This window comes from Panicum virgatum, chromosome 9N, assembly GCF_016808335.1.
Source record: "Panicum virgatum strain AP13 chromosome 9N, P.virgatum_v5, whole genome shotgun sequence".
Taxonomy (NCBI): Eukaryota; Viridiplantae; Streptophyta; class Magnoliopsida; order Poales; family Poaceae; genus Panicum; species Panicum virgatum.
In genome coordinates this window covers 72,140,065-72,163,840 of record NC_053153.1, presented here as the reverse complement: position 1 = coordinate 72,163,840, position 23,776 = coordinate 72,140,065, and the positions used below count along the sequence as shown (strand labels likewise).

Sequence of the window (23,776 nt, the reverse complement as noted above, 5' to 3'; positions counted from 1 at the left end):
TATTTTACTATCTCCCTCCAAAAGATTCCTCCCCCTATAACTCCTTCGAACCAACCATTCCCCAATATCTATTCCCTTTATATACTATCACTCATTAACTAACTATTTATTTATTATTTTTAAATTTAAAAAAATCATACAATATTTGTACTGTCATGGTACGCATTATCATCATATTACGGGACTCAAACGGGATTAATATCATGAAAAAACTGTGTGATTAGAATATAACGGGATTAAAAGCTGAAGCCCTCAACCCAGAAGAAACCAACACCAAAACCTCTCCAGCTAGGCGCCGGCTCCCACGATTTCCTTCCTCACCCAAAAACTTGGTTTCCGGCGATTTGCTTGGAACCATTAGTTAATGGAGGCTCAAGTTTCCGTTTCAAAAAAAAAAAAAATCTTGCCGCCGAACAGGCCGGCTCCCTGCTCCACCTCCCGGTCCAGCGCGTGGCGGCGGCCGCCCCTCTCCACCCGACCCCTCTCGCTCCAGCCGGCAGCCGCGCCACCGCCCACCGATTCCCTCCCGCGCCTGCGCGGGCGGCCCCGCTCGCCGTGCCCCTGCCCCATGAACCTCTCGGAGGACTGGCGCTTCCTCTTCCCGGTCTCTGCCGTCTTCGCGGCGCCATCCGCTGCCCCGCTGCCCGCCGCCGCCGCCTCCCGTGGGCCACTCCACTTCTCCCCTCTCCCGCCTCGCACCCCGCTGCTCTCCCTCCCCTTCCCCGTCCTGCCCCTGCGCTCCTCCACCCGCCGCCTGGACCGCCACCTCCGCTCGTTTGTCCGGGGCCCCTCCTTCCTCCCGCGCTCCGACCTAGATTCCTTCTCTGAGACACTCCTCCCGCAGCCGTCTCTGCCCTCCTCGCCTCCGTCCAATCTGATCGCCGTCCTCCGCCGCCCCCGCCTCTCCTCGTGCTCTCTTATCCTCTTCTTCCCCTATGGCGAGAATACTGAGCATGTTGCCTTTGTTACTCTGGATGCCACCACGGCCACTGGTTCCGCGCCCGTCTCGCCGGCCGTTCAGAGGGATGGGTTCAAGCACCCGGGTCAACGCATCCAGCAGCTTGCTACCACTGTTAATGAGCCGTCCTGGGCGTCGGAGCCGGAAGACAGCCTTGAGGGGTTCCTGCTTGCCGTGACAATGTACTCCCTGAATTGGTTCAGGGTTGAGTCACGGGGTTTGGGTACTTCGGCCCTAGTGCCGGCTGCCAAGCAGGGGTTCGACTCTGTCATCGTGCATGCTTGCTGGAGTAGGCATTTGCTGTCTGAATGTATTGTGTTGCTGGAGAGTGGGGAGTTATGCTGGTTCAATCTAGATACACGGCAAGGTGGAAAAATGAAAATTGATTTTGGTAGCAAGGATGACTGTGGGGACTGGCTAAGCTGTGATTATGGGGCTCAACCGTGGATAGTAATTGTTGCGAGTTCAAAATCCATTCTTTTGATTGACTTGAGATTTGGGGACTGTGGCGAGTGCAAGGTTTTAGCAAGAGTTGGGATGCCAGGACTGTTTGAAACTGACCCTTTTGCTGGGGCGGATCAGTATCTTGCATTCTGCAGGGCTGGGTTTGATCATTTCCATTTCTCAGTGGTGACAAAGCGTTATTTGATTCTACTTGATGTGAGACAGCCGTTGACACCTGTGTTGGCATGGCAACATGAGCTTGAGAGCCCTAACAATGTTGCTATGTTTCGGCTTTCTGAATTGAGACATTCCAAGGAACATGAGTGGGCATCAAGTTCTGGTTTTGCTATTTTGGTTGGTTCATTCTGGACAGGCGAGTTCAGTGTGTTCTGTTATGGACCTAAGGAGCAAGGCTGTCCTGAGAATTCTCACCTGTATGCTTGGGATCTTCCATCACGGTTCTCTCTGACAAATCAGCACTGCAGCTGCAGCAATGGAATAGTGAAAGATGTATTCTCAAGGCCTGTTTCAAGAGATGGCTATGTTTCCCAACCAAGTAAGAACCCCACTATTGGCTACTGCATTCTTCCACATGACTTCTTGGTGTCGGAGCCATCATTTACTGGCTTTGCTTTGATTTGTCTGAAAGCATTGGGGAAGTTAGAAATGCAAAGGTACCGTGCATCAGCATCACATGATGATGTCCCATGTGATGAATCACAACATACTGCCAGGACTAGCAAGTTAGCTACATTTCCTGACACTCTCTGTGAAGATTTCCCCTTCAGATATAGTTTAATGAAGTTGCATTTTCTATCTAAATATCTGGAAGGGAATCTGTGCAATGCATTGGTGAAGCATTATTCTGGTGTCAATAAACAGATGGGCCGAATTATTGTTAGTGAAGCTGTGTCAGAATATGCAGAAGATAACTCTAGTTCATCTTCTCGATCAGTTTCAGATTTTCTATGCAATGCTAGTATCCCCATGAACATTTTTGAAATTGCATGCCAGAGAATATTGAACAGCCTACCATCAAATATCCTTCATGTTACCTTCTCGAAATACAAGGACATGCTAGCATGCAGCACAGAGAAAACCGTAAGTGAGCATTTAGATGTTCCTACCTGTTTGGCACACGATAAACTTCGACCTTTCCTGTTGGCAAAACCTTCAAGCATAAGTTACTATCTGACTAGCAAGGTTCAGTCTCCAAATGCACTTGTTGGTCCAGTACTGCCCATACATGTTCTACTTGCAATGGAAGAGATAAGCAAGGGTATAGAAAGCTTTTCTGAAGGAGCAACTTTAGAAACTGACTCTGTAAGCGATCAATGTAGTGAAGTTTTTGAAGCCTTTGATCCTGTAATATCAATTGCTGACACGCACAACTTTGATGTTTCACAAGGGCTGAATCACGAGAAGCCCTATTTTGGTTATGAGCCTCAGATTGAACATAGGTTCACCCTAGATGGAAATGCTGGAAAGGAGAAAGAAGATCGTAAGCTAGACAATCTGTTGCATACATCTGCAACATCATATCAGGATAAAATCTTTACAACATTTGTCTGCGGAAAAGCAAAAGTTCCTGATTGTGGACCTGAACAAGCTGCAACTTCTTTCTTTGATTTTGGCCCAGTGAGGATGGACTTTGATACCCCAGGCATGGAAATTCAGCCTGATGAAGAAAAAATGTACAAATGCTTGACAAAACAATTTGTAACATGGCAAAACAGTTTCAAGCCATACCAAGATTTTTGTAGCTCTCATAAAATACAAAGGCTAAGCCAATAGGCCCTTCCGTGGTTCATGTAGTTTTAGCAGGGCTTCCAACCGGGCTGCAGCAGTTCCCGGCAGCCACCCAGACCAAGCTGCACGAGCTCCTCGGCAAGCTCAAGGCGGAGGTACTCCACCACACGCCTCTGCAATCAGTTACTACATCCGGTCTAAAATAGATGTCATACGGGAATATGTGCAGTGGGAGGTCTAATCATTAGTGCACATGGAATTACTTCAGTTTATCATCATCAGAAATACTGCATTGTCGTTATAATTTGGTCAATGGTTAAATTTATTAGGCATGTGTAGCTATGCCTAATAAAATAGATGAGTTAGGTTATCATTGTCCTAAATTACAAGTGAATAGGACCAGAGGTAGTAATTTAGCCAATCATGGTTGTGTTTTCTGGTTGGTTATGTGCTATTACGAATTGGTAATGTTCTTCTTGTGTTTGTGATGTGAAGAATGTGAGCACATTAACAATTTTTAGCGTTGTGATCAGGGAGTTTGCTAGCCATTTATTTATTTGAATGATACTATCAGCTATTACAACCACTGAAGCAGGAGACAATCAGTCTACTAACATTGATTACTCAACTGGTGATAGATGATGCCTCCTTATGGGACACCACCACCATATGCCGCTATGTATGCACAAGGCACACCATATCAGCAGGCATCCATGCCACCGGTAATCCTTCACTTTTTACTTGAGAGCATGATCTTATCGTGCTTATGCATGGCTCATATATACTAATTACAATGTTTTTGTTTGTGTGTCAGGGTTCACACCCATACAGTCCTTATCCTATGCAGTCACCAAATGGGACAGTTCAAACTCCAGTAAGTTAACGGACACCTTTTATTTGAATTGTTTGTTATTGCAAAATGTGGGACGAATTTTACCCATCCCTTTCCAAATCTTGCGGTCTCAACTTTTCTGTCTTATATTTATAATTTAGGAATTCACTTGTTCAAATTGTCCTGTTTGCGTGTATTATGATTGTGAATTTGTGATTGGATCGTGTTGCTAGACATCTGGTGCTGGCGGTACAGAGACGGATAAATCAAGCAAAAATAAGCGGAAGGATCCCTTGAAGAGATCCAGAGGAAGTTTAGGTAGTCTGTATGTAGTTGCAGCCAAAAATAATATATCACCCGCAAAACCTTCAGCTTCTTCCTCCAATGAAGGTTCTTCACAAAAGTAATCTCTTTACTTATTTTTCTTTGTGTGATACCAACAGTTAAATTACCGAACCCACTATCGATCTGATATGCAGTGAGAGTGGAAGTGGGAGTTCTTCTGAAGCAAGCAGTACAAATTCAAAAAGTGTATGCCATTGCACTATATAACTTCTTCACATTTGATCTCAAAATGCTTTACAAATTCCAAAACAGTGTATCTTCCATTCTTCTCATTATCGAAGGCCTAGTTTGTATTAATTAGAGTGTTCTAATTTCAAATCCTCTGGATGGCACCTGCCGTATGCAGATCAAGTGCCTGAGAGGCGCAATTTGGTACAGTTTTGCACGGGTTCTATCTGTGTACATGGTATAAGCGGATGCCACGAAATGAGTACTGAGTTCCTTTTTTTGGAAATAAGTTCTAAAAAAATTAAACTGTAGCCTTGTATAAGTTTCTTTATTGCCCAGTGCTCAACAAATTTACTGACCATCCTTGAGTTGCATTTCATCTCAATTAATGTAAAGCATGGACCCATTCTTTTACAATTCATAACTTTCATGAGATACTAAAAATATTTGCAAACCTAGTTTTCTGCTTAATCTATCTTCTCGTTGGTTACTGTACGGACTTATATATTAGATGTATATGTTTGCCACACTTTTAAAACACATGGTTAGCCTGCCATCCTACCCTCTGCATTTTTATTGCTTTATATGCTGGATATAACCATTCTCAATACTATCAATGCTTACTGGCACAAAAGAAAAATAATATTTTGCCTGCAGGATTCAAGGGTAAAGGATAATTCTGAGCGTGGGCATGGTAATGGTAATTGGTAAGACTTGAAGCTCTATATAACTTGTAACCAACTACTTTTATCCCCATTGGGGGAATATGTACTGAGAAGCAAACTTTGTGTTTTTATCAGCGCAAAACATACATTTGTTAGGTTACTTCTTCTGTTAGGAAATGATTAGTCTAAATACTTCTTTCTTGCCAGATTCTAGGAGTAAAGGTACTCAAAGCTCTGCAGTTGAACCCACACAACCATCTTATGGTCCAGTTGTGCTTAACCCCATGATGCCATTTTGGCCTGTCCCCCCTCCGATGGGTGGTCCAGCAACTATGAATATGGGAGTGGATTACTGGGGTGCTCCTGCATCTGTACCTGTACATGGCAAAGTTATTGCAGCACCAACATCAGCTCCTTCATCAAATTCACGTGATATTGTTCTCACTTCTCAGTGATCCAGCTATACAGGTCTGTCACAGTGAAGGTTTTGTTCTTTTTGTCTTTCTTTTATTATAGTACCCTACCTTGCATTTTTCTTAGTTTTTTTTTCTTTTCCTTTTTTTTTGGTAACATAGGATGAACGAGAATTGAAGAAACAAAAGCGGAAGCAATCAAATAGGGAATCAGCTCCCGCTCAAGATTGCGCAAACATGTCTGTAACGTCTGCAGCATTTCACGACTCCGTGGATATTATTCTTTAGAATATCTTGTAGATGGTTTGCATTTCTGCCAACTGCTTATCTTGGAGCAAGAGCAATCCGCTTGTTAGTGATAGATCTAAGTTAAGTGGGAAGGTAACTCAGGATTTTCGCCACCATAAAACACAATTGGTTGTACCTATAAGATTTTTACCTATTCTCCTGTATAAGGCCATGGAATATATTGGATCATGACATTATGTGTGCAGTTGCTGTAGAATTCTGGACAATATGAACTCTACCTATATCTAACCTAAGCCACTGTAAACTAGGATATGGTTGAACCTAATTTCAGTAGATGATGAGAATAATGGCCAAATATGTAAATATGCATGACCATGAGCATGAATATGTTCCTGCGCAATTTTCTAGGAATCAAGAATAGTGATGGTGTCTTTCACAGACGACAACCAACATTTTAACTGAATAAGTATGAGAGCAATATATTTATACTCAGAAGATGATGGCTGTTGAACCAGGATCTTAGGATGCAGATAGCATCCAATGAATAATAGATTGTAATTTTTTCATCTACTTTTTTTTATAAGGCCAAAGAAAATTTTCTGGAGGCACATTGTCAACGGCTGCATATTTGTTTCTGAGCTCATGCACATAACTGATAGCACGAGCAACATATTTGTTTGGTTATTTCTAGCTGTAATGCATAGAAAGGGTAGATGTTGCCACCTTCATGGTCAATTCATATAAAGTCGTGTTCTTTGGTTCTAATGGTAATTCGAGGATTTATGGTATTTTAAGTGTTTTTTATTTGCTATTGAGGGTAGTCTGATTTAAATGTAGTATACCCAATGCCAACTGTATCTCTGGAGGCCGCAGCTGGTCTTACTCCAAACCAACGGCGGCGCCTACACCTCCCGCCATCGGACGGCGGAGCAAGACCTTAACCAAGCGAGGGGCCTTCACCACACTTGGTCTACTGCATGAAGAGTTGTCTGATAACTCTGACCCTGTTGAAGAGGGAGTTGTCCGTGGATGACCTAATGAGCTGGAGGAAGTGATATTCAACCCTTTCTTGCAGTCCAAGCAAGACGGGGAGGGAGTTGGGGATAGCTTCTATGCGATGTGGATGGGAATTGGAGATAGTTTCTATTGAAAACAACAATGTATACTTGTGGGAAGATTCTAGAAGATTGGAGAGTATGTATGAACCATGGTTGGCATACTTTATGGTGAAATGTGGAATACTCTAGAACTATATATTTATATTGTTAGATAAGTACGAGAAAAATTCTAGAGTTAAATATTTTTTGAGAAAAATATAGTTAGATATTTTGTAGAAAGTATGTAGAAAATGGACAGATGGCAAAACCATATGAGCTATGAAGTCCTACAAATAGGGGTGCTCCCCTCCTCTCTTGATATATCATGGCATAAGTGGTCTCAAGTGGAAGATGACAAGCTTGCCTTGTAGTGTAGTAGTGTCATGTTGGGGTAGCCACATAAAAAGTACATGAGTCTTGTGTTGTACTAAGTTATGTTGAATAAGAACATGAGTCTTGTGCTGTACTAAGTTATCTTGAATAAGAGTTGAGTCCCATGGTCTTCGGTCTTGGTGTCTAGGTGAAGATCTTCTTAGAATAGTGTGGTATATGGTCCGTAGATAAAATGGTACACACTACTTTGGTACCGCTTCTCAGAAGTTAAGGGCAAAGATTTATCTACAGTTTCCCTTCATCGAGAAGGGAGTTGAGACAGAGTAACGATTGAGGAAGCAATACTATAGAAGTGCCAATATTTCGGATCAGACTTATACGAGCTTTCAATCGATCATCCCCTTTCGGATTAGGATGTTGAAGTAATGCCCAGCATACTTGGCCGTGCCCCTTCTTGTCTCATGTCGATCCAATCAAACATGGAAGAAGTGTACTCCCCCTCGATTGTGCAATAGTTGCAGCCATCAATCTCGATTTTGCAAGGTCTATCTGATAATGTTGCAGGCGCTGAACAACTTTGACTTTACCATTGACTTTGATCACTTAATTAGTTGGGACAAGAATCTTGCCTACATCTTATATAATGGGCAAGGACGGTCAATGATTTGGCTCAAACTCTAATATGTTCTTACAATGTAAACATATATATAGTCCTACTCCTTATTGTATTCTCTAGGACTTTAACATGAAGTGGATGCATATAATGTACCATCTCAGTCTGAGGCCTCTATGTCCATAAAATGTGATTGGTTGTCATGCTGATTGGTTGTCATTCTGATGCATTAATGATGACTTTTGTAATATCTCTTTGTTAGCGCTTTAGAATGCTGATTGGTTGTTGATGCATTAATGATGACTGGCTAAGAAATGTTGTCACTCTATTTATGAATGAAAATGGGCTGGACTCACAAGCAGGAAAGATCAACTTTGTTAATATTCATTGATTGTGTTGTTATTAATGGCCAAAATCGAATTAGGAGCCTAGATGCTATTTCATGATGCATGCTTGCGACGAACGCACAATCTCAAAGAACAATGGTGCTAGCTAGATTGACGAGCTGACAGTGTCTAGCAACACTCTCAAATTTGAACCCAAAAAGTTAAGTGGCTCTGATGGTTGCCTGCATAGCAGCGTGCAAAAAGTTCCAAGTGAGAAGAGAAGAGGACATGACCTGACGAAGGTTTGGACATATGGTGGCATGGCATTCAGCCGGTGTGGCTTTTGTTTCCCGGTGCACAAGTGAAATTGGACACGCTTCTATAAGCAGGCTTGGCGCCTTTGTACGCTGCTATGGATGCGGGGATCTCTAGGATCATTGTCGAGACCTACTTGACTCGTCGCTGTTGGTTTTGACAATCAAGTCCAACAAACTTGATCTTAGCCCAGGTGGAATCATTTGAAGGAGATACGAGAGTTGTTTTTCGCTGCATTTCACCCCTGAAAGTATTGTTCATGTTTCATGTTCTTGTAATAGGTGTGCTCATGGCTTAGCTCATCCTGGTTTACTTCGGGACCTAAATCAACCAATCATTTGGTTTGATCCCCTCCCAAGTTTTGTAAGTACTTTGTTGGACCGTGACCTGGCTGATCCAGAGTTTGGAGAATAAAAGAATGAGCGAACTTTCCTAACAAAAAGAAAGCATGGTGTGCCTGTGAAATGGTTCAAAACTTCCTACCAAAGTTTCTAGGAAACTTGCACGTGTGCTGATAATTGTGGCACTGTTACAACAACGTATAAGCATATGCTGATATGCACGGGGACATGACAAGACAATTGCAAATCAATGACAACTGCTATACGTGCTTGTATATATAGTATTATAAGTTTATATCAGAAGCACCACAGCACAACACAAATTGAAGACAACATTTCTCCTATTCAAACGAAGTTTATGCATGGTACATCTAGCAGCACACCTAAGCATTTAATTCTTAGTTTGCTCTTTTCCTCCAAAAGAAAAGGTCAACTATATGTGTAAATCTACAAGCCCTGCTAAAACTGCATGAAGCACGGAAGGGCCTATTGGCTTAGCCTTTGTATTTTATGAGCTAAAAAAATATTGGTATGGCTTGAAACTATTTTGCCATGTTACAAATTGTTTTCTCAAGCATTTGTACACTTTTTCTTCATCAGGCTGAGTTTCCATGCATCGGGTATCAAAGTCCATCCTCACTAGGCCAAAATCAAACAAAGAAGTTGCGGCTTGTTCAGATCCAGAATCAGGAACTTTGGCTTTTCCGTAGACAAATGTTGTAAATATTTTATCCTAATATGGTGTTGCAGATGTCTGCAACGGATTGTCTAGCTTACGATCTTCTTTCTCCTTTCCAACATTTCCTTCTAGGGTGAACCTATGTTTAGTATGAGGCTAATAACCAAAATAGGGTTTCTCGTGATTCAACCCTTCTGAAACATCACAGTTGTGCGTGTCAACAATTGATATCACAGGATCAAAGGCTCCAAGAACTTCACTACATTGATCGCTTACAGAGTCAGTTTCTAAAGTTGCTCCTTCAGAAAAGCTTTCTACACCCTTGTGTATCTCTTCCATTGCAAGTAGAACATGTATGGGCAGTACTGGACCAACAAGTGCATTTGTATATTAAACCTTGCTAGTCGGATAGTAACTTATGCTTGAAGGTTTTGCCAACACAGGTGTCAATGGCTGTCTCACATCAAGGAGAATCAAATAACACATCTAGTTATTTGATTCTCCTTGAATCAAGCATGGACGTATCAGAAGTGTATTTCCCCTCAGTCGTACAACAGTTGCTGCCATAGATTTCCTCTTCGTAGGGTATTCCCATACATTCTACGTACCAGACCAGGTGCAGCCGCCAGCCGTGGAATCTTTGCACATCTGTCTCTCCCTGCATTACCCTCTAAGCAATATGAACTGTCACATGAGCAGGGTGATAGAGTCACCGGACAACATCCTGGTGCTCCTTCTACTGGTGCCACTGGATAGCATCATGATGCTCCTTACGCTGGTGCCACTGGACATCTTGTTGCTACTTCTGCTAGTGCTCTTTTTGAACCGTCCTCTGACCAGAGTGACACTGTCACTAGACAACATTCTGGTGCTCTTTTGCTGGTGCTTCTTCCGCTGGATTGGGGGCCACATAAGCAAAAATAACAAAAAAAAAAAGATTCACATGTAGAGGGGTGGAAAAAATGTAGAAGCCAAAATAAGAATGGCAAACGAGCAGGTGCCATATGTAAGGATGGTAAATAGTTAAATAACCTCGAGAGGGAGATCAGCCGGACTGAGAGGTGGCAGCCGTGCCAGGGGGATAAGTCTCCTTTGTAGGGGACTCGCCTGCTAATTTGTGGACTCGAATGGTGGGGAGAGTCCCTCTGAAGTATCGTAGAGGAGCTGCTTCCGAGGTACAATCAGCGGCTCAGCTCCATTCTAAACAAAAAGAACTCAATCGATGGGGAAAAACTGCCCCCTACAACATTGCATTAAAAAGGGACTATATGACTTTGGTCGAGAAACCTCCCAAACCATGGGGGAAGAACTGCCCCCTACAACATTGCATTAAAAAGGGACTATATGACTTTGGTCGAGAAACCTCCCGAACCCTGGCTTATATCCACAAGGGCCAAACTGAACTTGGACCAACGACCACCATAACACACAGGGGAAGAACTGCCCCCTACAACATTGCATTGAGAAGGGACTGTATAACCCCGGTCGAGAAACCTCCCGAACCTTGGCCCATGTCTACAAGGGCCAAACTGAACTTATAACACACAGGGGAAGAACCGCCCCTTACAACATTGCATTGAAAAGGGACTGTATAACCCCGGTCGAGAAACCTCCCGAACCTTGGCCCATGTCTACAAGGGCCAAACTGAACTTATAACACACAGGGGAAGAACCGCCCCCTACAACATTGCATTGAAAAGGGACTGTATAACCCCGGTCGAGAAACCTCCCGAACCTTAGCCCATGTCTATGAGGGCCAAACTAAACTTGGACCGGCGGCCACCATAACACACAGGCCGGCGCAGCCTGGCTCATATCCACAAGGGCCAAACTGAACTTGGACCGACGACCACCATAACACACAAGGGAAGAACTGCCCCCTACAACATTGGTCGAGAAACCTACCGCCCCCTACAACATTGCATTGAAAAGGGACTGTATAACCCCGGTCGAGAAACCTCCCGAATCTTGGCCCATGTCTACAAGGGCCAAACTGAACTTGGACCGACGACCACAGGCCGGCCTCCCGAATCTTGGCCCATGTCTACAAGGTCCAAACTGAACTTGGACCGACGACCACCATAACACAGGCCGGCGCAGCGCACTGTAACCTAGGCCAGCGATGCAGCAGCCCAAGCCAGCGAGCACAGGGTGGGGCTTTTTTTGGTGCAAATACCATGGTTCGAACCCTGGCCGGTGAGCACAACCAACAACCGCCACACCATTGAGCGTTAGCTATCCCTCAGTTTGCAGCTCCATTCTAAACGGGATGAGGCTCCTCTGCAGTAGTGCGTGGGAACGTGCTATTCTATACTATAAAAGTTGAAACAATTGAAACCCTTTCTCACCAAGATTAGGCCCACCGTACCCCTCACGGAGGTCCCACTTGTCAGCCCAAATGTTTGACGAAAGATGGTGTAGACCCACGAAATTGATAGAAGGAAAATGTTTCCACCAAAATCCTAATAATTTTTACCCCAAACACTTTTACCTACCCACCTTTGTACCCACTTGTTACTTTCCATTGTATAGAGATGAGGCAACCATAATTTTTTGTAAGACATCCTAAAATCTCTTCTTTTATTTCTTTATTGTTGTGAGCTGATTAACCCTCTTTTGTGTTATCTTCTTTTTGTGTTGTGCGCTGGTTGATCTAGGGCTTTTGTGCTCTGTTAGGTGCGCCGCTCCCACGCTCGACCAAGATTGGCTCGCGGGCAGCCGTCACACTATCGCCGGGCCACCTTCGCGAGTGCCTACTACAACATGCTGTCGTCGCAATGGCCGACTACCCCAGGCAAGTGCCGACCTTCATCTTTGATCTTGGATTCATTAAATCAGCGGTGAGGATGCCACCCCTCCCCCGTTGCACCTTGGCCATGGTGCATGTTTTCTTCATTGTGTCCAGGGATTTGTCTAGCGATGTTTGTTTTTTGTTTTACTAATTGCCGTCGAGATCGCCAATCTCCATCTTTGTTCTTCGTTTCATTAAATCAGGGCACTTCATTAAATCAGGGCACTGTCAGGATCCACATGTGTTTCCCATCAGATCCTGACCCCCAAGTTGCATGTTGTATCAATGTATTTATTTTCTCCATGGCGTAGGACATCAATCAACATCGATCGTCTAGGGGCTTTATTTAAGAATGTTTGTTTTTTAGTTTTCTTGCATGCGTCAGGCGATGAATTTTTAGAGCACATATCGGCAAGAGTTTTAGCACCAATCCCTAGGGTATAATTTTTTTGGTGAAATTAGATGTGTAATTATATGTGCCCAAGCTGTTATCCATCATTCGTGGAGAAGTTCATTGCAGATGTGATGCCTATGAACTTAAGGGTGGTGGTGAATCGGAATGCCGTGACCAGCCGGGGTCCAGAAACAACAATTGAGCTCTCGCTTTGGTGGAGTGTCTATATGGCAAAGAGAAGATGGAGGAGGTTGATGGGACTTTGGTAAGCTGTAAGTCATAAAACTCTTCTGTTTCTCTTTGTTGTGTTGTTCCATCACGCAACAAATGATATTTTTTAGTAGTAGTTCGATGCAATCCAATTACTTTTAAACCATTTGACTTTAAACACATGGCTGTGGCACGTACATATCCACTAGTGTGTGCAAATCGCTTAAAAAACTGTTTCACCTTCGGCACGCAATCTAATTTCCAAAGCTGCCCCCATAGATTGTTTTCCCCACCATCTCCTCCCAAGCTCGATGCACCAGATTGTCGCATTTTCTCCTGCTCACGCTTATCTTCCAGTCTATGGTAAGCTGATTTAACGAAAAACAGATCCCTGGGTCAAAATGCCATGCAATAGTATCCTCAAAGCCATGCTTCAGAGGAATCGACAGAATGTGTTTCACATCTTCCTCCCAAAAGACACTGCGCACTAGCTCAACATCCTATTGCCCAGCGGGATCAATCAGGTCAGCCACTTTGTTCAGGAGCACCCGCACACTCTTGGTGTGTTCGGTTTTCTTGAAACTCCATTAGGAAACCATGGATCACTCCATATGTTAATTCGAGTCCCGTCGCCAACACGCCAGATCAGTCCTTCCTTCATAGCCTTGAAGCCACGCAGGATACTTCTCCGTGAATATGAAATACCAGGTTTTTCATTGGCCCTCAAAGGATCTCCATCCGGGAAATACTTAGCCCGTAGCACCTGGACGCATAGGGAATCAGGCTCAATCAGGCGCCAACCTTGCCATGCTAGCATGGCCAGATTGAAGAGGTGCAAATATCTGTAGCCCAGTCCTCCTTTCTTCTTCCTACTGCATAAACGCTCCCAAGAAAGCCAGTGCAATAGTGCATCTTGTTTTCATTTTCTTGGTGGGACCACCAGAACCGGCAGATCAATGTACCGATGTCATCAGAGTTTTCGTCAAATCAAAATAAGGACATTGCATATGCTGGAATGGCCTGTAAAATTACCTTAATGAGGACATCCTTCCGGCACACCATGCTTTCTGGTCCAGAATGAACCCTTTTCTGCCAGAGGAGCAAGGTTTCAGTTTTTTTTTTCCGGCACACCTGGGCTTCTGGCTTCGATAAAAGCTAGCTATGCCACAGGAGAAGTCTCTCGCTGAGAACACACGTCACTGCTAGTTCGAATGCTTGCATCCTATGCATCCGTAACAAAATAATACGAAGAAACTTTCTGGGTACTAGTTCAATGTTTCGTAAAAGCTCGGGCAACCAACACAAACTAAATGCAAAATGTCGCTTTGTTTCAAATTTTGAACCGAAACATAATTCTCTACTTCGCATCAAATCATCAAGGGGTCTGTTCAAAGTCACTCCAGAATCTAGAGCATGCTTTCATGCCATTTTATAAATATAAAAACAATAAAAAAGCTGGGATTTCGTTTCAAAATTGCGCTGAGGGCAAGCATCATAAAATGAAGTGCACACTCTTGTCAACTACAACACGAGCAGATTTGTTCAAGTTGTCCCAGCGAACTCTATAAAGCCCCCAACACAGAATTAGGAAAACGAACGGTAGGGTCACCATTGGAATGAGATCCGCTCCAGTAAATCAACCTAAGCCTTGCGGTTTCGGGAACCTTTCTGCTCTATAGGGTCCCTGCTTCCAACCAAGTCCTGGTAGCGCTGCTCCCAGTCATCCACATTCCCATTTGCAATATCAGCATGTATTGCCCTCCGGATTCCTTTGACCACCAAGAAGTACTGAAAGAGTATGAAAGGTATGAGTGAAGAATTCTGTTTGAGGGTGTGAATGAAAGGAGCATTATGTACTAACCTCCACAACCAGGATAAGTGGTATGAACATCTTCCAGCGATTGTTGGGGTTTGGACCATCGATTAACTTCTGGTCGACATGAATGGGCAAGCTCCCATTTGAGATGACAGCAGTAATTTCTTTCATCAGGTTTGGAACCCATGGAGTACCATCCGGAAGAATCTGCCAACCCTCAGGAGCATCATCTATCAACCATCAAGATGCGAGCACAAATAAATATTAGGTCAAATACAGCATGAAACAGACAAACCTTCTCCCCATGCTCATTAGTCTTGCACCTTCCACTGTTCTCCACCAATGCTATTGGCAAGCGGAAATCCTAAAATAAGGAAAATGTAGAGCTTCCATTATAACTAATTCTCACATGCAAAAAAGATTTTTAATGATTTCATAAGTTTACAGAGACCTGTGATATACATTAAATCAGAGGGTAGGACAAAGGTAACTAGTACTGATACAGAAACTTAGCTACAGTCCTCCCTAATTATGACAAAGCCAACAGTAAGGAGTTAGGGATTAAGCACATGGAGCCATGGCGGAGCATGGCTAACTGAGAAATTATTGAAGGCTCGCCAAATATTGTTTGAATGTACATGGATAAGAGCCGAACAGCAAAACACAAATTATACAGCATGCACATTCTGCTGAGCTGCTGATGATTGAAATGCAAAATTCAACTTCATTCTGTATACATGCTAAATGGCTATAAACACAGCTGCCAGCAGAATCTTAAGGCCATAACCACAAATAATATTTGCAAACTAAACATCTCTAGACTGCTGTCAGCACAGTATAATGCCCAAAACTCTGAGAATACACCAGGTTCAGTTACACATGGAGACTAACTAGCAAGTTAACCTGAATGTAAATGATGAACATGCAAAGCTAATGACATAAACTGATAGATATATCTGCATGTAGCCTTCAAAGGAGCTAGTGTTGTTTCTAGCACTCATATTAGGGAAGTGAAAGATCAGAAGTCAAAGGAAATTCCACGGGAGTATATCCAACTAAAAGAATGGCAGAAATGACTAGTGTAGGCTGAGGAAACTAAACACAATTTGCACCTCCTAGTAGATGCATATGCATTCCACAGAGCATGATGGAACTGATCATATTACAAGTGAAAACATGCATTACCCCATATTCTCGTTTGTTGATTCCTACGCCTGAACGGATGTATCGCAGAAGTGCCTCTGATCTTTTTGTAAAGAACTCATTATAGTCGATTCCATCAGGCGGTGAGAGCTGAGCATGGGTCAACACAACCAGTGCCCTTCGCCAGATGTCCTTTCCAAATGAATTGGTGATGGCTTTTATAACCTGTTCATCCAGTGTATCCATTCGGTACGCATCCAAGCGATCCACATACAGGAGAACATCAATAGTCTTGCCCAGAAGAAACCTGTGATAGCATTAATAACATTAAGATGCATGCATTTTAATTTAAAAGGGACTTCAGAAGTTGCTACTTCACTCATTAGCACTTGCTAGTCAATGTCTCACTCACATGTGGATCCAAGGGTCACATGTTACTGAGACCACCGAACCAGGAAGATTTCACAAAGTCAATTCAATGAACTACCCTCAGGCCAGAACACAACTCTAACAGAACATTTACTGTCAGAAAAAATATATATAGGCATCATTTTTTTGTTTGCTTGTGAAAGTAATGACTTGCTAAATTACACACTTGTGATGCTTGGTCATTTATTTTTTTTTGTTTTTTCTGATTTTATTGCAAATTTATAAGAGAAAGAGAAGTGAACACTGTTAGAGCTGCACCCTAACCCAAATATCTGCACATTTTATTGAATTCTCTGCTCTGCGTCTTTGCATTGCATAAGATAAGATCTTCAAGTTGCAAGAAGGTTTGTTCAACTTATAAAATTCAGTCAAGGTTATGGAGTGCTTCACTAGAGACAGGCACATCAATTGTAAACCAGATTGTGGTTATGGCTGTACAGAATAATAATAAGGATATGCATCTCCCAGGCGGATGTTTCAGCACATATTTCACAAGAGAATAATAATAACGATCAGCCATGTAGCATTTCATGTCGAAACAATGATTTTAAAATGTTTCACCAAAAGACCTTGCTCATTCCACTATGTAAAAGCATCCAACCAAAAGCAACCAGATACTAAGAAACAATCCTTAAAAAAAGGGCGTACCCAGTGCCGTAGGCTTCCCGCACTGTGCGGGGTCTGGGGAAGGGTTGTCTTTAAGCCCCAAGCCTTACCCACACAAATGTGCAGAGGCTGAGGCTCGAACCCGGGACCTTCCGGTTACAGACGGTAGGCTCTACCGCTGCACCAGGCCCGCCCTTCTTAGAAACAATCCTTAAACTAAGTTCAAAATGGCAACCCTTTGTCAGGCCACGGTGAGATATAAAACCCTATGTTACATGCTATACAATCTGTATCTAATCACTTCACTTGCAGCCAAGCAAGGGTATAGCCGTATAGCATAACATGCATACCTCTTTATGATCTCGACAGCCTGCTCATTGATGTATCCACCTTCAATGAGCCCAGGAGTGTCGATAATGTTCAAGGTGAACCCCACCCTTGTGCGGGAGCACATCGTCGGCCTCAGACCCTCAGACTGCACATCACAGCACCCAACAACACAGCCACATATAAGCTACTCCAGCAAGAGTCCCAACCAGAAACTAGAACAGGGAGAAGGAAAACCTGGAAAGCGCTGACAGTGGCGACCCTCTCCCCAACGATGGAGTTAACAGTGGATGACTTGCCCACTCCACCTTTCCCCATCACCAGAATTGTTAATGTGCTCACATTCTTCACATCACAATCACAAGCAGAACATCACCATTCGTAACAGCACATAACCAACAAGAAAACACAACCATCATTGGCTAAACTACTACCTCCGGTCCAATTCACTTGTCATTTAGGACAATGATAACCTCATCAATTTAACCATTAAACAAATTATAACGACATTGCACTATTTATGATGACGATAAACAAAAGTAATTCCATGTGCACTGATGATTAGATCTCCCACTGCACAAATCCCCGTATGACATCTATTTGAGGCAGGAGATAGTAACTGATTCACGCACAGAAACGTTGCATAGACGTGTGGTGGAGTACCTCCTCCTTGAGCTTGCCGAGAAGCTCGTGCAGCTTGGTCTGGGTGGCCGCAGGGAACTGCTGCAGCCCGGTCCACTCGCGCGGTATCGGCGCCGCCATCCTCTCCCTCCCCCCTTCCTTTCCCCTGCGACAAGGACGCGCCCTAAACGAAATCAGAAACGCAAACTAATTCCGCCAGGACGGAGCGGAGGGCGCGCGCGGCGGAGACGCATACCGGGAGACGCGGATGCCGGGAGGCGGGCAGTTGAAACCTAGCGGCGGAGGCGGGGTCGCGGCGAGGGCGAGGACGGCGCCGGGGGGGGGGTTTATGCGAAGGGAAGGATAAGGAGAGGGGGGAGGAGTCGATGAGATGGTGGCGTCGCGTGGGGAGTTTTTTTTTTTTTTTTTTTTGATGGGTCGTCGCGTGGGGAGTTGGGGCTTGGGGTTGGCTTGGCCGTTCGTGACGGGAGAGGGTCCCCTTTTCTTTTCCCTTTTTTTCCTTTTTTGATTCTCTGTGGGCTATGCCGTGCTGTAAACGATAGCCTTGCTGCGGGCTTGGTCCATAGAACTCTAAATCTGTGGGGAGGCGGGCCTCGGTGCGATGTTTTCCGGAGTTGGGCCTTGTCGGTCCACTTCTCAACGGCCCACTCCATCGAACACCCCGAACTACCGGCCCAAAGGCCCTTCCGCGCGCGCAAACTGAAGGGTTGACTGGTCAGGTAAGCGAGGCAGCGCGAGCCGAGGTGGACGCAGCCAGCTTCCAGAATTTCGTGTTTTTGTCTAAAATCAGTCCAACAAATCAGTTCATATATATAATTTAGTCAATTTTTTTGCTGGAATGATATTTTTATTTAATTTTTTAAATTATTTCAGAAATAATAAAAAATATTTAGTAATAAAAAATTGTTCCACTATGTATGATGATTTGACTGTAGCGGTAGACGCGACGGGCGAACCAATTAATAAGTTGCAAAGACTGCGTGCCCAAACTAGGAAACCATCAAACTATGGCCCTATTTAGTTCCCAAAAAATTTTGCAGTATCCGTCACATCGAATCTTCGGACACATACATAGAGCATTAAATGTAGTCGAAAAATAACTAATTACACAGTCTAATTGATTAGCACGAGCTGAATCTTTTAAGTCTAATTAGTTTATAATTAGATATTATTTGTAAAGTAACAATGAAATGTGCTACGGTACAAAAATCCAAACTTTTTCACCAACTAAACACACTCACACTGTACCTCCTGCTACGACTGTCGACTTCGCGAGCACAATAAGCAGCCGGATACGCGACCGGGCAGAGAGCAGGAGGTCAGACATCTGGACGGGGCCGGCAGGCAAATAGACTGCTCACGGTCAAGCTCGGTCGGTGTAGGGTCGACCTGGTAGTCATGTTCTACTGCTCCGTCCAAGCTTGAACTCGGGTTTTCAAAGGCGAGGACTGTTCGTGCCGTGGAACATTCCAACTTCCAAGGCACGACTAGAGGTTTTACAAGAAAACGAATGTCGAGGTAACAGAACACATGCATTGAGCGAGCCGGGTTTTGACAAATCTACAGGTGGTGGTGCGAAGTCCGAAGGAAAGAAAATTGTCCTAGCAAATTCACAGCGCTAGTAAAAAAAATCAAAACGTTAAGCTACTCTTTCCGTTTCAAATTGTAGCTTCACCAAGGTTTTGTTTAGGTCTAGTAAATCATGCCTGAAATCTTGATCTGTTAACGTAAATCTCGCCGGTGACAGATGGAGAAGAATGAATCTCCAACCAGGTTCATTGATGAGAAGTGTGAAAAAGTAAATAGCATTGTTCACTATGTCCCACTTAGGTCCAGGTTACAGGACATTGTGATCAACCAAACAATAACAAGGTGTGACACAAAAATTTAGCCGAGAAAAGTCCATTTGGCCCCCTGAAATAGTCGTCGAGTTTAAAACACCCACTGAACTCAAATACTAGAAATCTTACGTACCGAAATTTTCGATACCGGCCAAATTACCCCCTTGGACCAGGTCAAAGTTGTTTCGCAGGTGATTTTGCTGATGTGTCAATCGAGCCCACATGTCGGAGCCACCTCATTGAACATGTGGCGGTGAACCTCATCCTTTCTCCTCTCCCTCTCTCTCCTCCCCCCTGCTGTCGTGCCCGCTGCTGGCCACCCTTCTCCTCCCGTCCACACTACCAAGCTGAGCTCCTCTCCCCTCCCTCCCTTCCTCCCTTCTCACCTCCCCTGTTCAGATCCAGTCACCACCATTGCCGACCACTGAAGTTCCTTCTAGGCTCCAAATGGGACCTCGGTGAGCATCGTCTCCACCTCCTCGTGCCCATGTTCGCGCCATCGCCATGCGTTCCATGTCGTTTTGGTTGAACGCGGCTGTCGCCGCCACGGCACCATGGCGCTGCAGAACAGGGGCGGCGCGACGACGCTGGCTACGAGAAGCTACGGCCAAAATCCCACAAGTTCGAGGGCGAGGAAGGCGACCATGATGGTGGAGCAGTTCTAGGCGGTGGAAATCGGCATCGCCGGGGCTTGCTCCATGCCCACCTCTGCTGCCACCCATGCCTCCGCCTGCCGCGAGGAGGAGGACGGGGCGACAGTAGCCCCTAGAGGTAGTGAAGGCGATGGTGGCGGCGAGGTAGGGCAAGTGCAGCGTGCGCGGACGGCGCAAGGGCGCACAGCTCCTGCACGCACTGCAGGAGGTCGGCAGGGGGACGGGAATGGGTTGGAGGCGGAGGTGGTGGCGGTGGCCGCCCTGGGAGGCAGGGGGAGGGGCTTGGGAACGGTGTCTGCACTCGCCGCCTCAACGCGGGTGGATGCGGCGGAGTTGGAGAGGGAGGACAGGCCGGAGAAGATGGCTTCGGAGCTGGAGGCCACAGCGACTGGCCGCGAGCACCACGGTGTCAGCTAGGAGGTCCTCGAGGAGCAGCGCGGGCCCTAGCACCCATGGCGGCCGCGACGCAGCAGCAGCAACAACAGCGGGTGGGACCGGTTGGGGAGGCTGGCGGGCGCGGTCGAGGTAGGGGAAGGAGATGATGTTCCGAGGCAGACTGACGTGGACGGCGACCAAAGTCAAAACCGTCCTAAACCGGTGTCATGGGGGTGTTTTGCCCGGTATGAAGATATGAAGGATGCAACATTTTTGGTATTTGAGTTCAGGGGGATGTTATAAACTCGTTGACTATTTCATGGAGGTCAAACGGACTTCTCTCAAATTTAGCCATATCTGGTCATGATAATTAATCTATTTTAGTGCCAATTACTGACTGTTAGTATGGTGTTACTTCAAGCACGATGTACTAATAAGAAGTCTATAAAGTAGATGGAAATCAGTTCAGTAGATCAGTCGATAAACCCTTAGATTTGGTTATTCGAAAAGTTCTTCAGAGAGAGAGCATGGTATTGCTCCCTTGAACTATGTTAAGCAAGAAATTTACACACAAATTTTCACAAAAGGGGGCAAATGATCTCTGTTTTCAGTTTGAACCTAAGCTAACGAAATATCATTGAAACACGTCCAACAAAATTGCAACTATCCCTATCTACTTACAGGTTACATCTCTCTATTGTACAGTATCCCTTTTTACATCACAGTTCCCTTTGATTTAAGCCGACAGCTTATTGAGTCCTCGGAAATCCCCAGCGTCGACGCATTCGCCTACGCCCTTGTGCTTGTTGAGCATCTTGAGCAGCTCGGTGGCTTTCTCCTTGGTTGCGTCCCTGCAGCCGACCTGCAAGAGCAGGAGCAGCTTCTGGAAGGCGCCAACCCGCAGCGCGTCGACCAGGCACCGCACCACCGCCTCGTCCTCTTCGCCGGCGCAGGGCGCCTTGCCAAGCCGCCACATCGCCGACACGGCTAGCTCGGTGGCCAGGTCGGACACGCGGAACATCTTCTTGACCAGCACGGGCATGGTGAGCGCGTGCGCGCGCGCGCTCGCGCGGCCTTCCTCCGACGCGAGCACCGCGTCGACAACCGCCAGCCCCTTCTCGGACATGCTCTTGTCGGCTTCGACGAGGGCCTCGATGAGCAACGGGACGAACCCGGCGGTGGCGAGGCGCGCCGCAACGCGCTCATCGGACCGCGCCAGGTGGTAGGTGGCGACCATGGCGGCCTTGGTAGCCAGCGGGCAGATGGGAGCCTTGATGATCTTGACCAGCGAGTCTACGATTGCGTCCACCTTCCCGCTCAAATCCACAAACGCTCCGTCGCACGAGACGATCTCCTTGATCGCGAGCACGGCGTTCATCCTTCCCGCCAAGCTCCCGTTCTCTGCAATGGCGACCAAACACCCCAGCGAGCTCGGCGAGCCCAATGTCCCAGTGGCCTCCTCGTCCAACGGCAACATGCAGACCAATGCCGCCAGGATGTCCTCGAGAACGCGCCCCGCCGGCGCAGCGTCAGCGGCAGCGAGCGTCTGGAACGCGGCGGCGAGCGCGCGGCCCGTGCCGATGGACGCGAAGCAGCGCCTGTTCCGCTCGCTGTCCCTCGCGAGGGCCTTTATCTTGGCGACCACCTCAACGCACCGCGCGGCGGCGTCGCGGCGTCGCGCGGCCCCGGCGAGGTCGAAGAGGAGCTCGGACGCCTGGACTGGCGTGACGGGGATCTTGGGCGTGGGGATCCGCTCGACGCCGCGGGAGCGGTTGGCGACGCACCAGTCCTGGATGACCCGTCGGATGGCGTGGTTGGGGACGAGGTCCTCGTGGCGGAGCGGCGCGTGGGTGACGGGGCAGGTGGCGCGGCCCGTGTCCAGCCACGCCTCGATGCTCTCCCGGTCGTACGTGATCCCCGTCGGCGCCGTGACGGGGTCCCGCATCAGGTCCAGCGAGATCGGGCACCGGAAGTGCGCCGGGATCGCCAGCTCCACGCCGTCGCCGCCGAGCGGCACCGCCTTGGCGACCGCCCTCCGTGCCCTCCGCGCCAGCAGCGCCATCGGAACCAGCGGAATCAGCTAGAAGGTCAGGAGGTGGACGATGAGTTCTCGGAGAGGCGTGCTGGGTTGTTCTCCTGGTGGGTGAGGTGTGAAGCGTTCAATGCGATGACTGGGTGGAGGAGGGAGGCGGGTTCAAATAGGGAGGGAAGGCAACGGACGGGTAAAGGGTTTGAATTGGAACGTTGACGTTGAACGCATGTTTGAATGCGTATAAACCGCGGGGGAGGGAAGAAACGGTCGGTAATAATAATGCCTTAACGCGCGCTGGCTTTAGTTAGGTGCCAGCCGTCACGGTCTTTTTTTCCTTTTTGGCAGGTCCGGCAGGTCTAACATTTCAGGCCCTGTTTGGTTGGGACACCGGGACAAAATTGAAAACATTCATTTAAGTTTTTTTTAGAATTCTTTGTGGGATTTAATTGTTGGAAGAAAAAACATGTGTATGATCTTGTGTGGATGGAGCTCATCCATGGGTCTTGCTTTCCTAGTTCAGACTTTAGAGTTAGTTCACAGTCAATCCAGAACAGTAGCTTCATTCCTCCACGTAAGCGGTCGGTCTCGGTTAGTACCTGATCGTAATTTTTCACAAAGTATTTCAAATTCGTAAATAATGACAGGTTGATTACAGCAAAACCGTTCTACCAAATACTAGAAGACGGACCATTCTTTGCTGAAAGTTGGAAGGAACTTGAATGATTCAAAGTCCCACTTACCTTCTCAGCAAATGGCACCCTTTCAGCAATCTTGTGCACGGTACGGCAATTTTCGTTGCGGATCATCAAATAAGTCTGCCAAACCGGATCCGGTACTGGCGGCATTTCAATTGTAACACTCTTTCAGTTTGAAAAAAACTTGGCTTACGGTTGAACTGCAAAGCATGTCATGATCTCAGGCCTTCCTGACGTATTAAGTTCTCCCTGAGAAATTGCGACCAGAGATTATTATATCTCAGTTACGTGTAAC

At 46.0% G+C, this 23,776-nt stretch overlaps 3 protein-coding genes across 7 annotated transcripts; 1 reads left to right on the top strand and 2 right to left on the bottom strand.

Annotated features, from left to right (window-relative positions):
* The first annotated feature begins 346 nt into the window (after positions 1–346).
* On the top strand, positions 347–6,223 carry LOC120690487. 4 transcript variants are annotated; one of them, XM_039973144.1, is made up of 7 exons: positions 380–3,306; positions 3,790–3,873; positions 3,966–4,025; positions 4,217–4,301; positions 4,427–5,203; positions 5,369–5,629; positions 5,737–6,223. In XM_039973144.1, the coding sequence occupies exon 1, from the start codon at positions 569–571 to the stop codon at positions 3,194–3,196; it is 2,628 nt and encodes an 875-aa protein (XP_039829078.1). In that variant the 5' UTR covers positions 380–568; the 3' UTR covers positions 3,197–3,306; positions 3,790–3,873; positions 3,966–4,025; positions 4,217–4,301; positions 4,427–5,203; positions 5,369–5,629; positions 5,737–6,223. The 4 variants fall into 4 exon arrangements, with proteins under 4 accessions (XP_039829081.1, XP_039829078.1, XP_039829079.1 ...); XM_039973145.1 differs by having other exon boundaries at positions 4,217–4,373; positions 4,463–5,203; XM_039973147.1 differs by having other exon boundaries at positions 347–3,306; positions 4,217–5,203.
* Positions 6,224–14,324: 8,101 nt separating this feature from the next.
* LOC120690486 (translocase of chloroplast 34, chloroplastic-like) lies at positions 14,325–18,306 on the bottom strand. 2 transcript variants are annotated; one of them, XM_039973141.1, is made up of 8 exons: positions 18,121–18,306; positions 17,907–18,030; positions 17,481–17,588; positions 17,267–17,391; positions 15,924–16,188; positions 15,034–15,102; positions 14,784–14,945; positions 14,325–14,710 (listed from the first exon to the last, which is right to left on the bottom strand). In XM_039973141.1, exons 2-8 carry the CDS (start codon positions 18,003–18,005, stop codon positions 14,564–14,566), a joined length of 975 nt encoding a protein of 324 aa, XP_039829075.1. In that variant the 5' UTR covers positions 18,006–18,030; positions 18,121–18,306; the 3' UTR covers positions 14,325–14,563. The 2 variants fall into 2 exon arrangements, with proteins under 2 accessions (XP_039829075.1, XP_039829077.1); XM_039973143.1 differs by having other exon boundaries at positions 17,907–18,048; positions 18,121–18,269.
* A 3,052-nt stretch (positions 18,307–21,358) lies between these two features.
* On the bottom strand, positions 21,359–22,902 carry LOC120690485 (U-box domain-containing protein 21-like). The gene has a single exon (XM_039973140.1). The coding sequence runs from the start codon at positions 22,814–22,816 to the stop codon at positions 21,491–21,493; it is 1,326 nt and encodes a 441-aa protein (XP_039829074.1). The 5' UTR covers positions 22,817–22,902; the 3' UTR covers positions 21,359–21,490.
* Positions 22,903–23,776: the final 874 nt, after the last annotated feature.

What these genes read in the sequence shown, in the direction of transcription:
- LOC120690486 (XM_039973141.1), bottom strand. Translation starts at nt 18,005, where the DNA reads ATGGCGGCGCCGATACCGCGCGAGTGGACCGGGCTGCAGCAGTTCCCT. An exon ending in CCACTGTCAGCGCTTTCCAG is followed by an intron (nt 17,392 to 17,480) that starts GTTTTCCTTCTC and finishes TGTGATGTGCAG; the next exon opens with TCTGAGGGTCTGAGGCCGAC. An exon ending in GCTGTCGAGATCATAAAGAG is followed by an intron (nt 16,189 to 17,266) that starts GTATGCATGTTA and finishes ATGCTATCACAG; the next exon opens with GTTTCTTCTGGGCAAGACTA.
- LOC120690485 (XM_039973140.1), bottom strand. Translation starts at nt 22,816, where the DNA reads ATGGCGCTGCTGGCGCGGAGGGCACGGAGGGCGGTCGCCAAGGCGGTG.
- LOC120690487 (XM_039973147.1), top strand. Translation starts at nt 365, where the DNA reads ATGGAGGCTCAAGTTTCCGTTTCAAAAAAAAAAAAAATCTTGCCGCCG.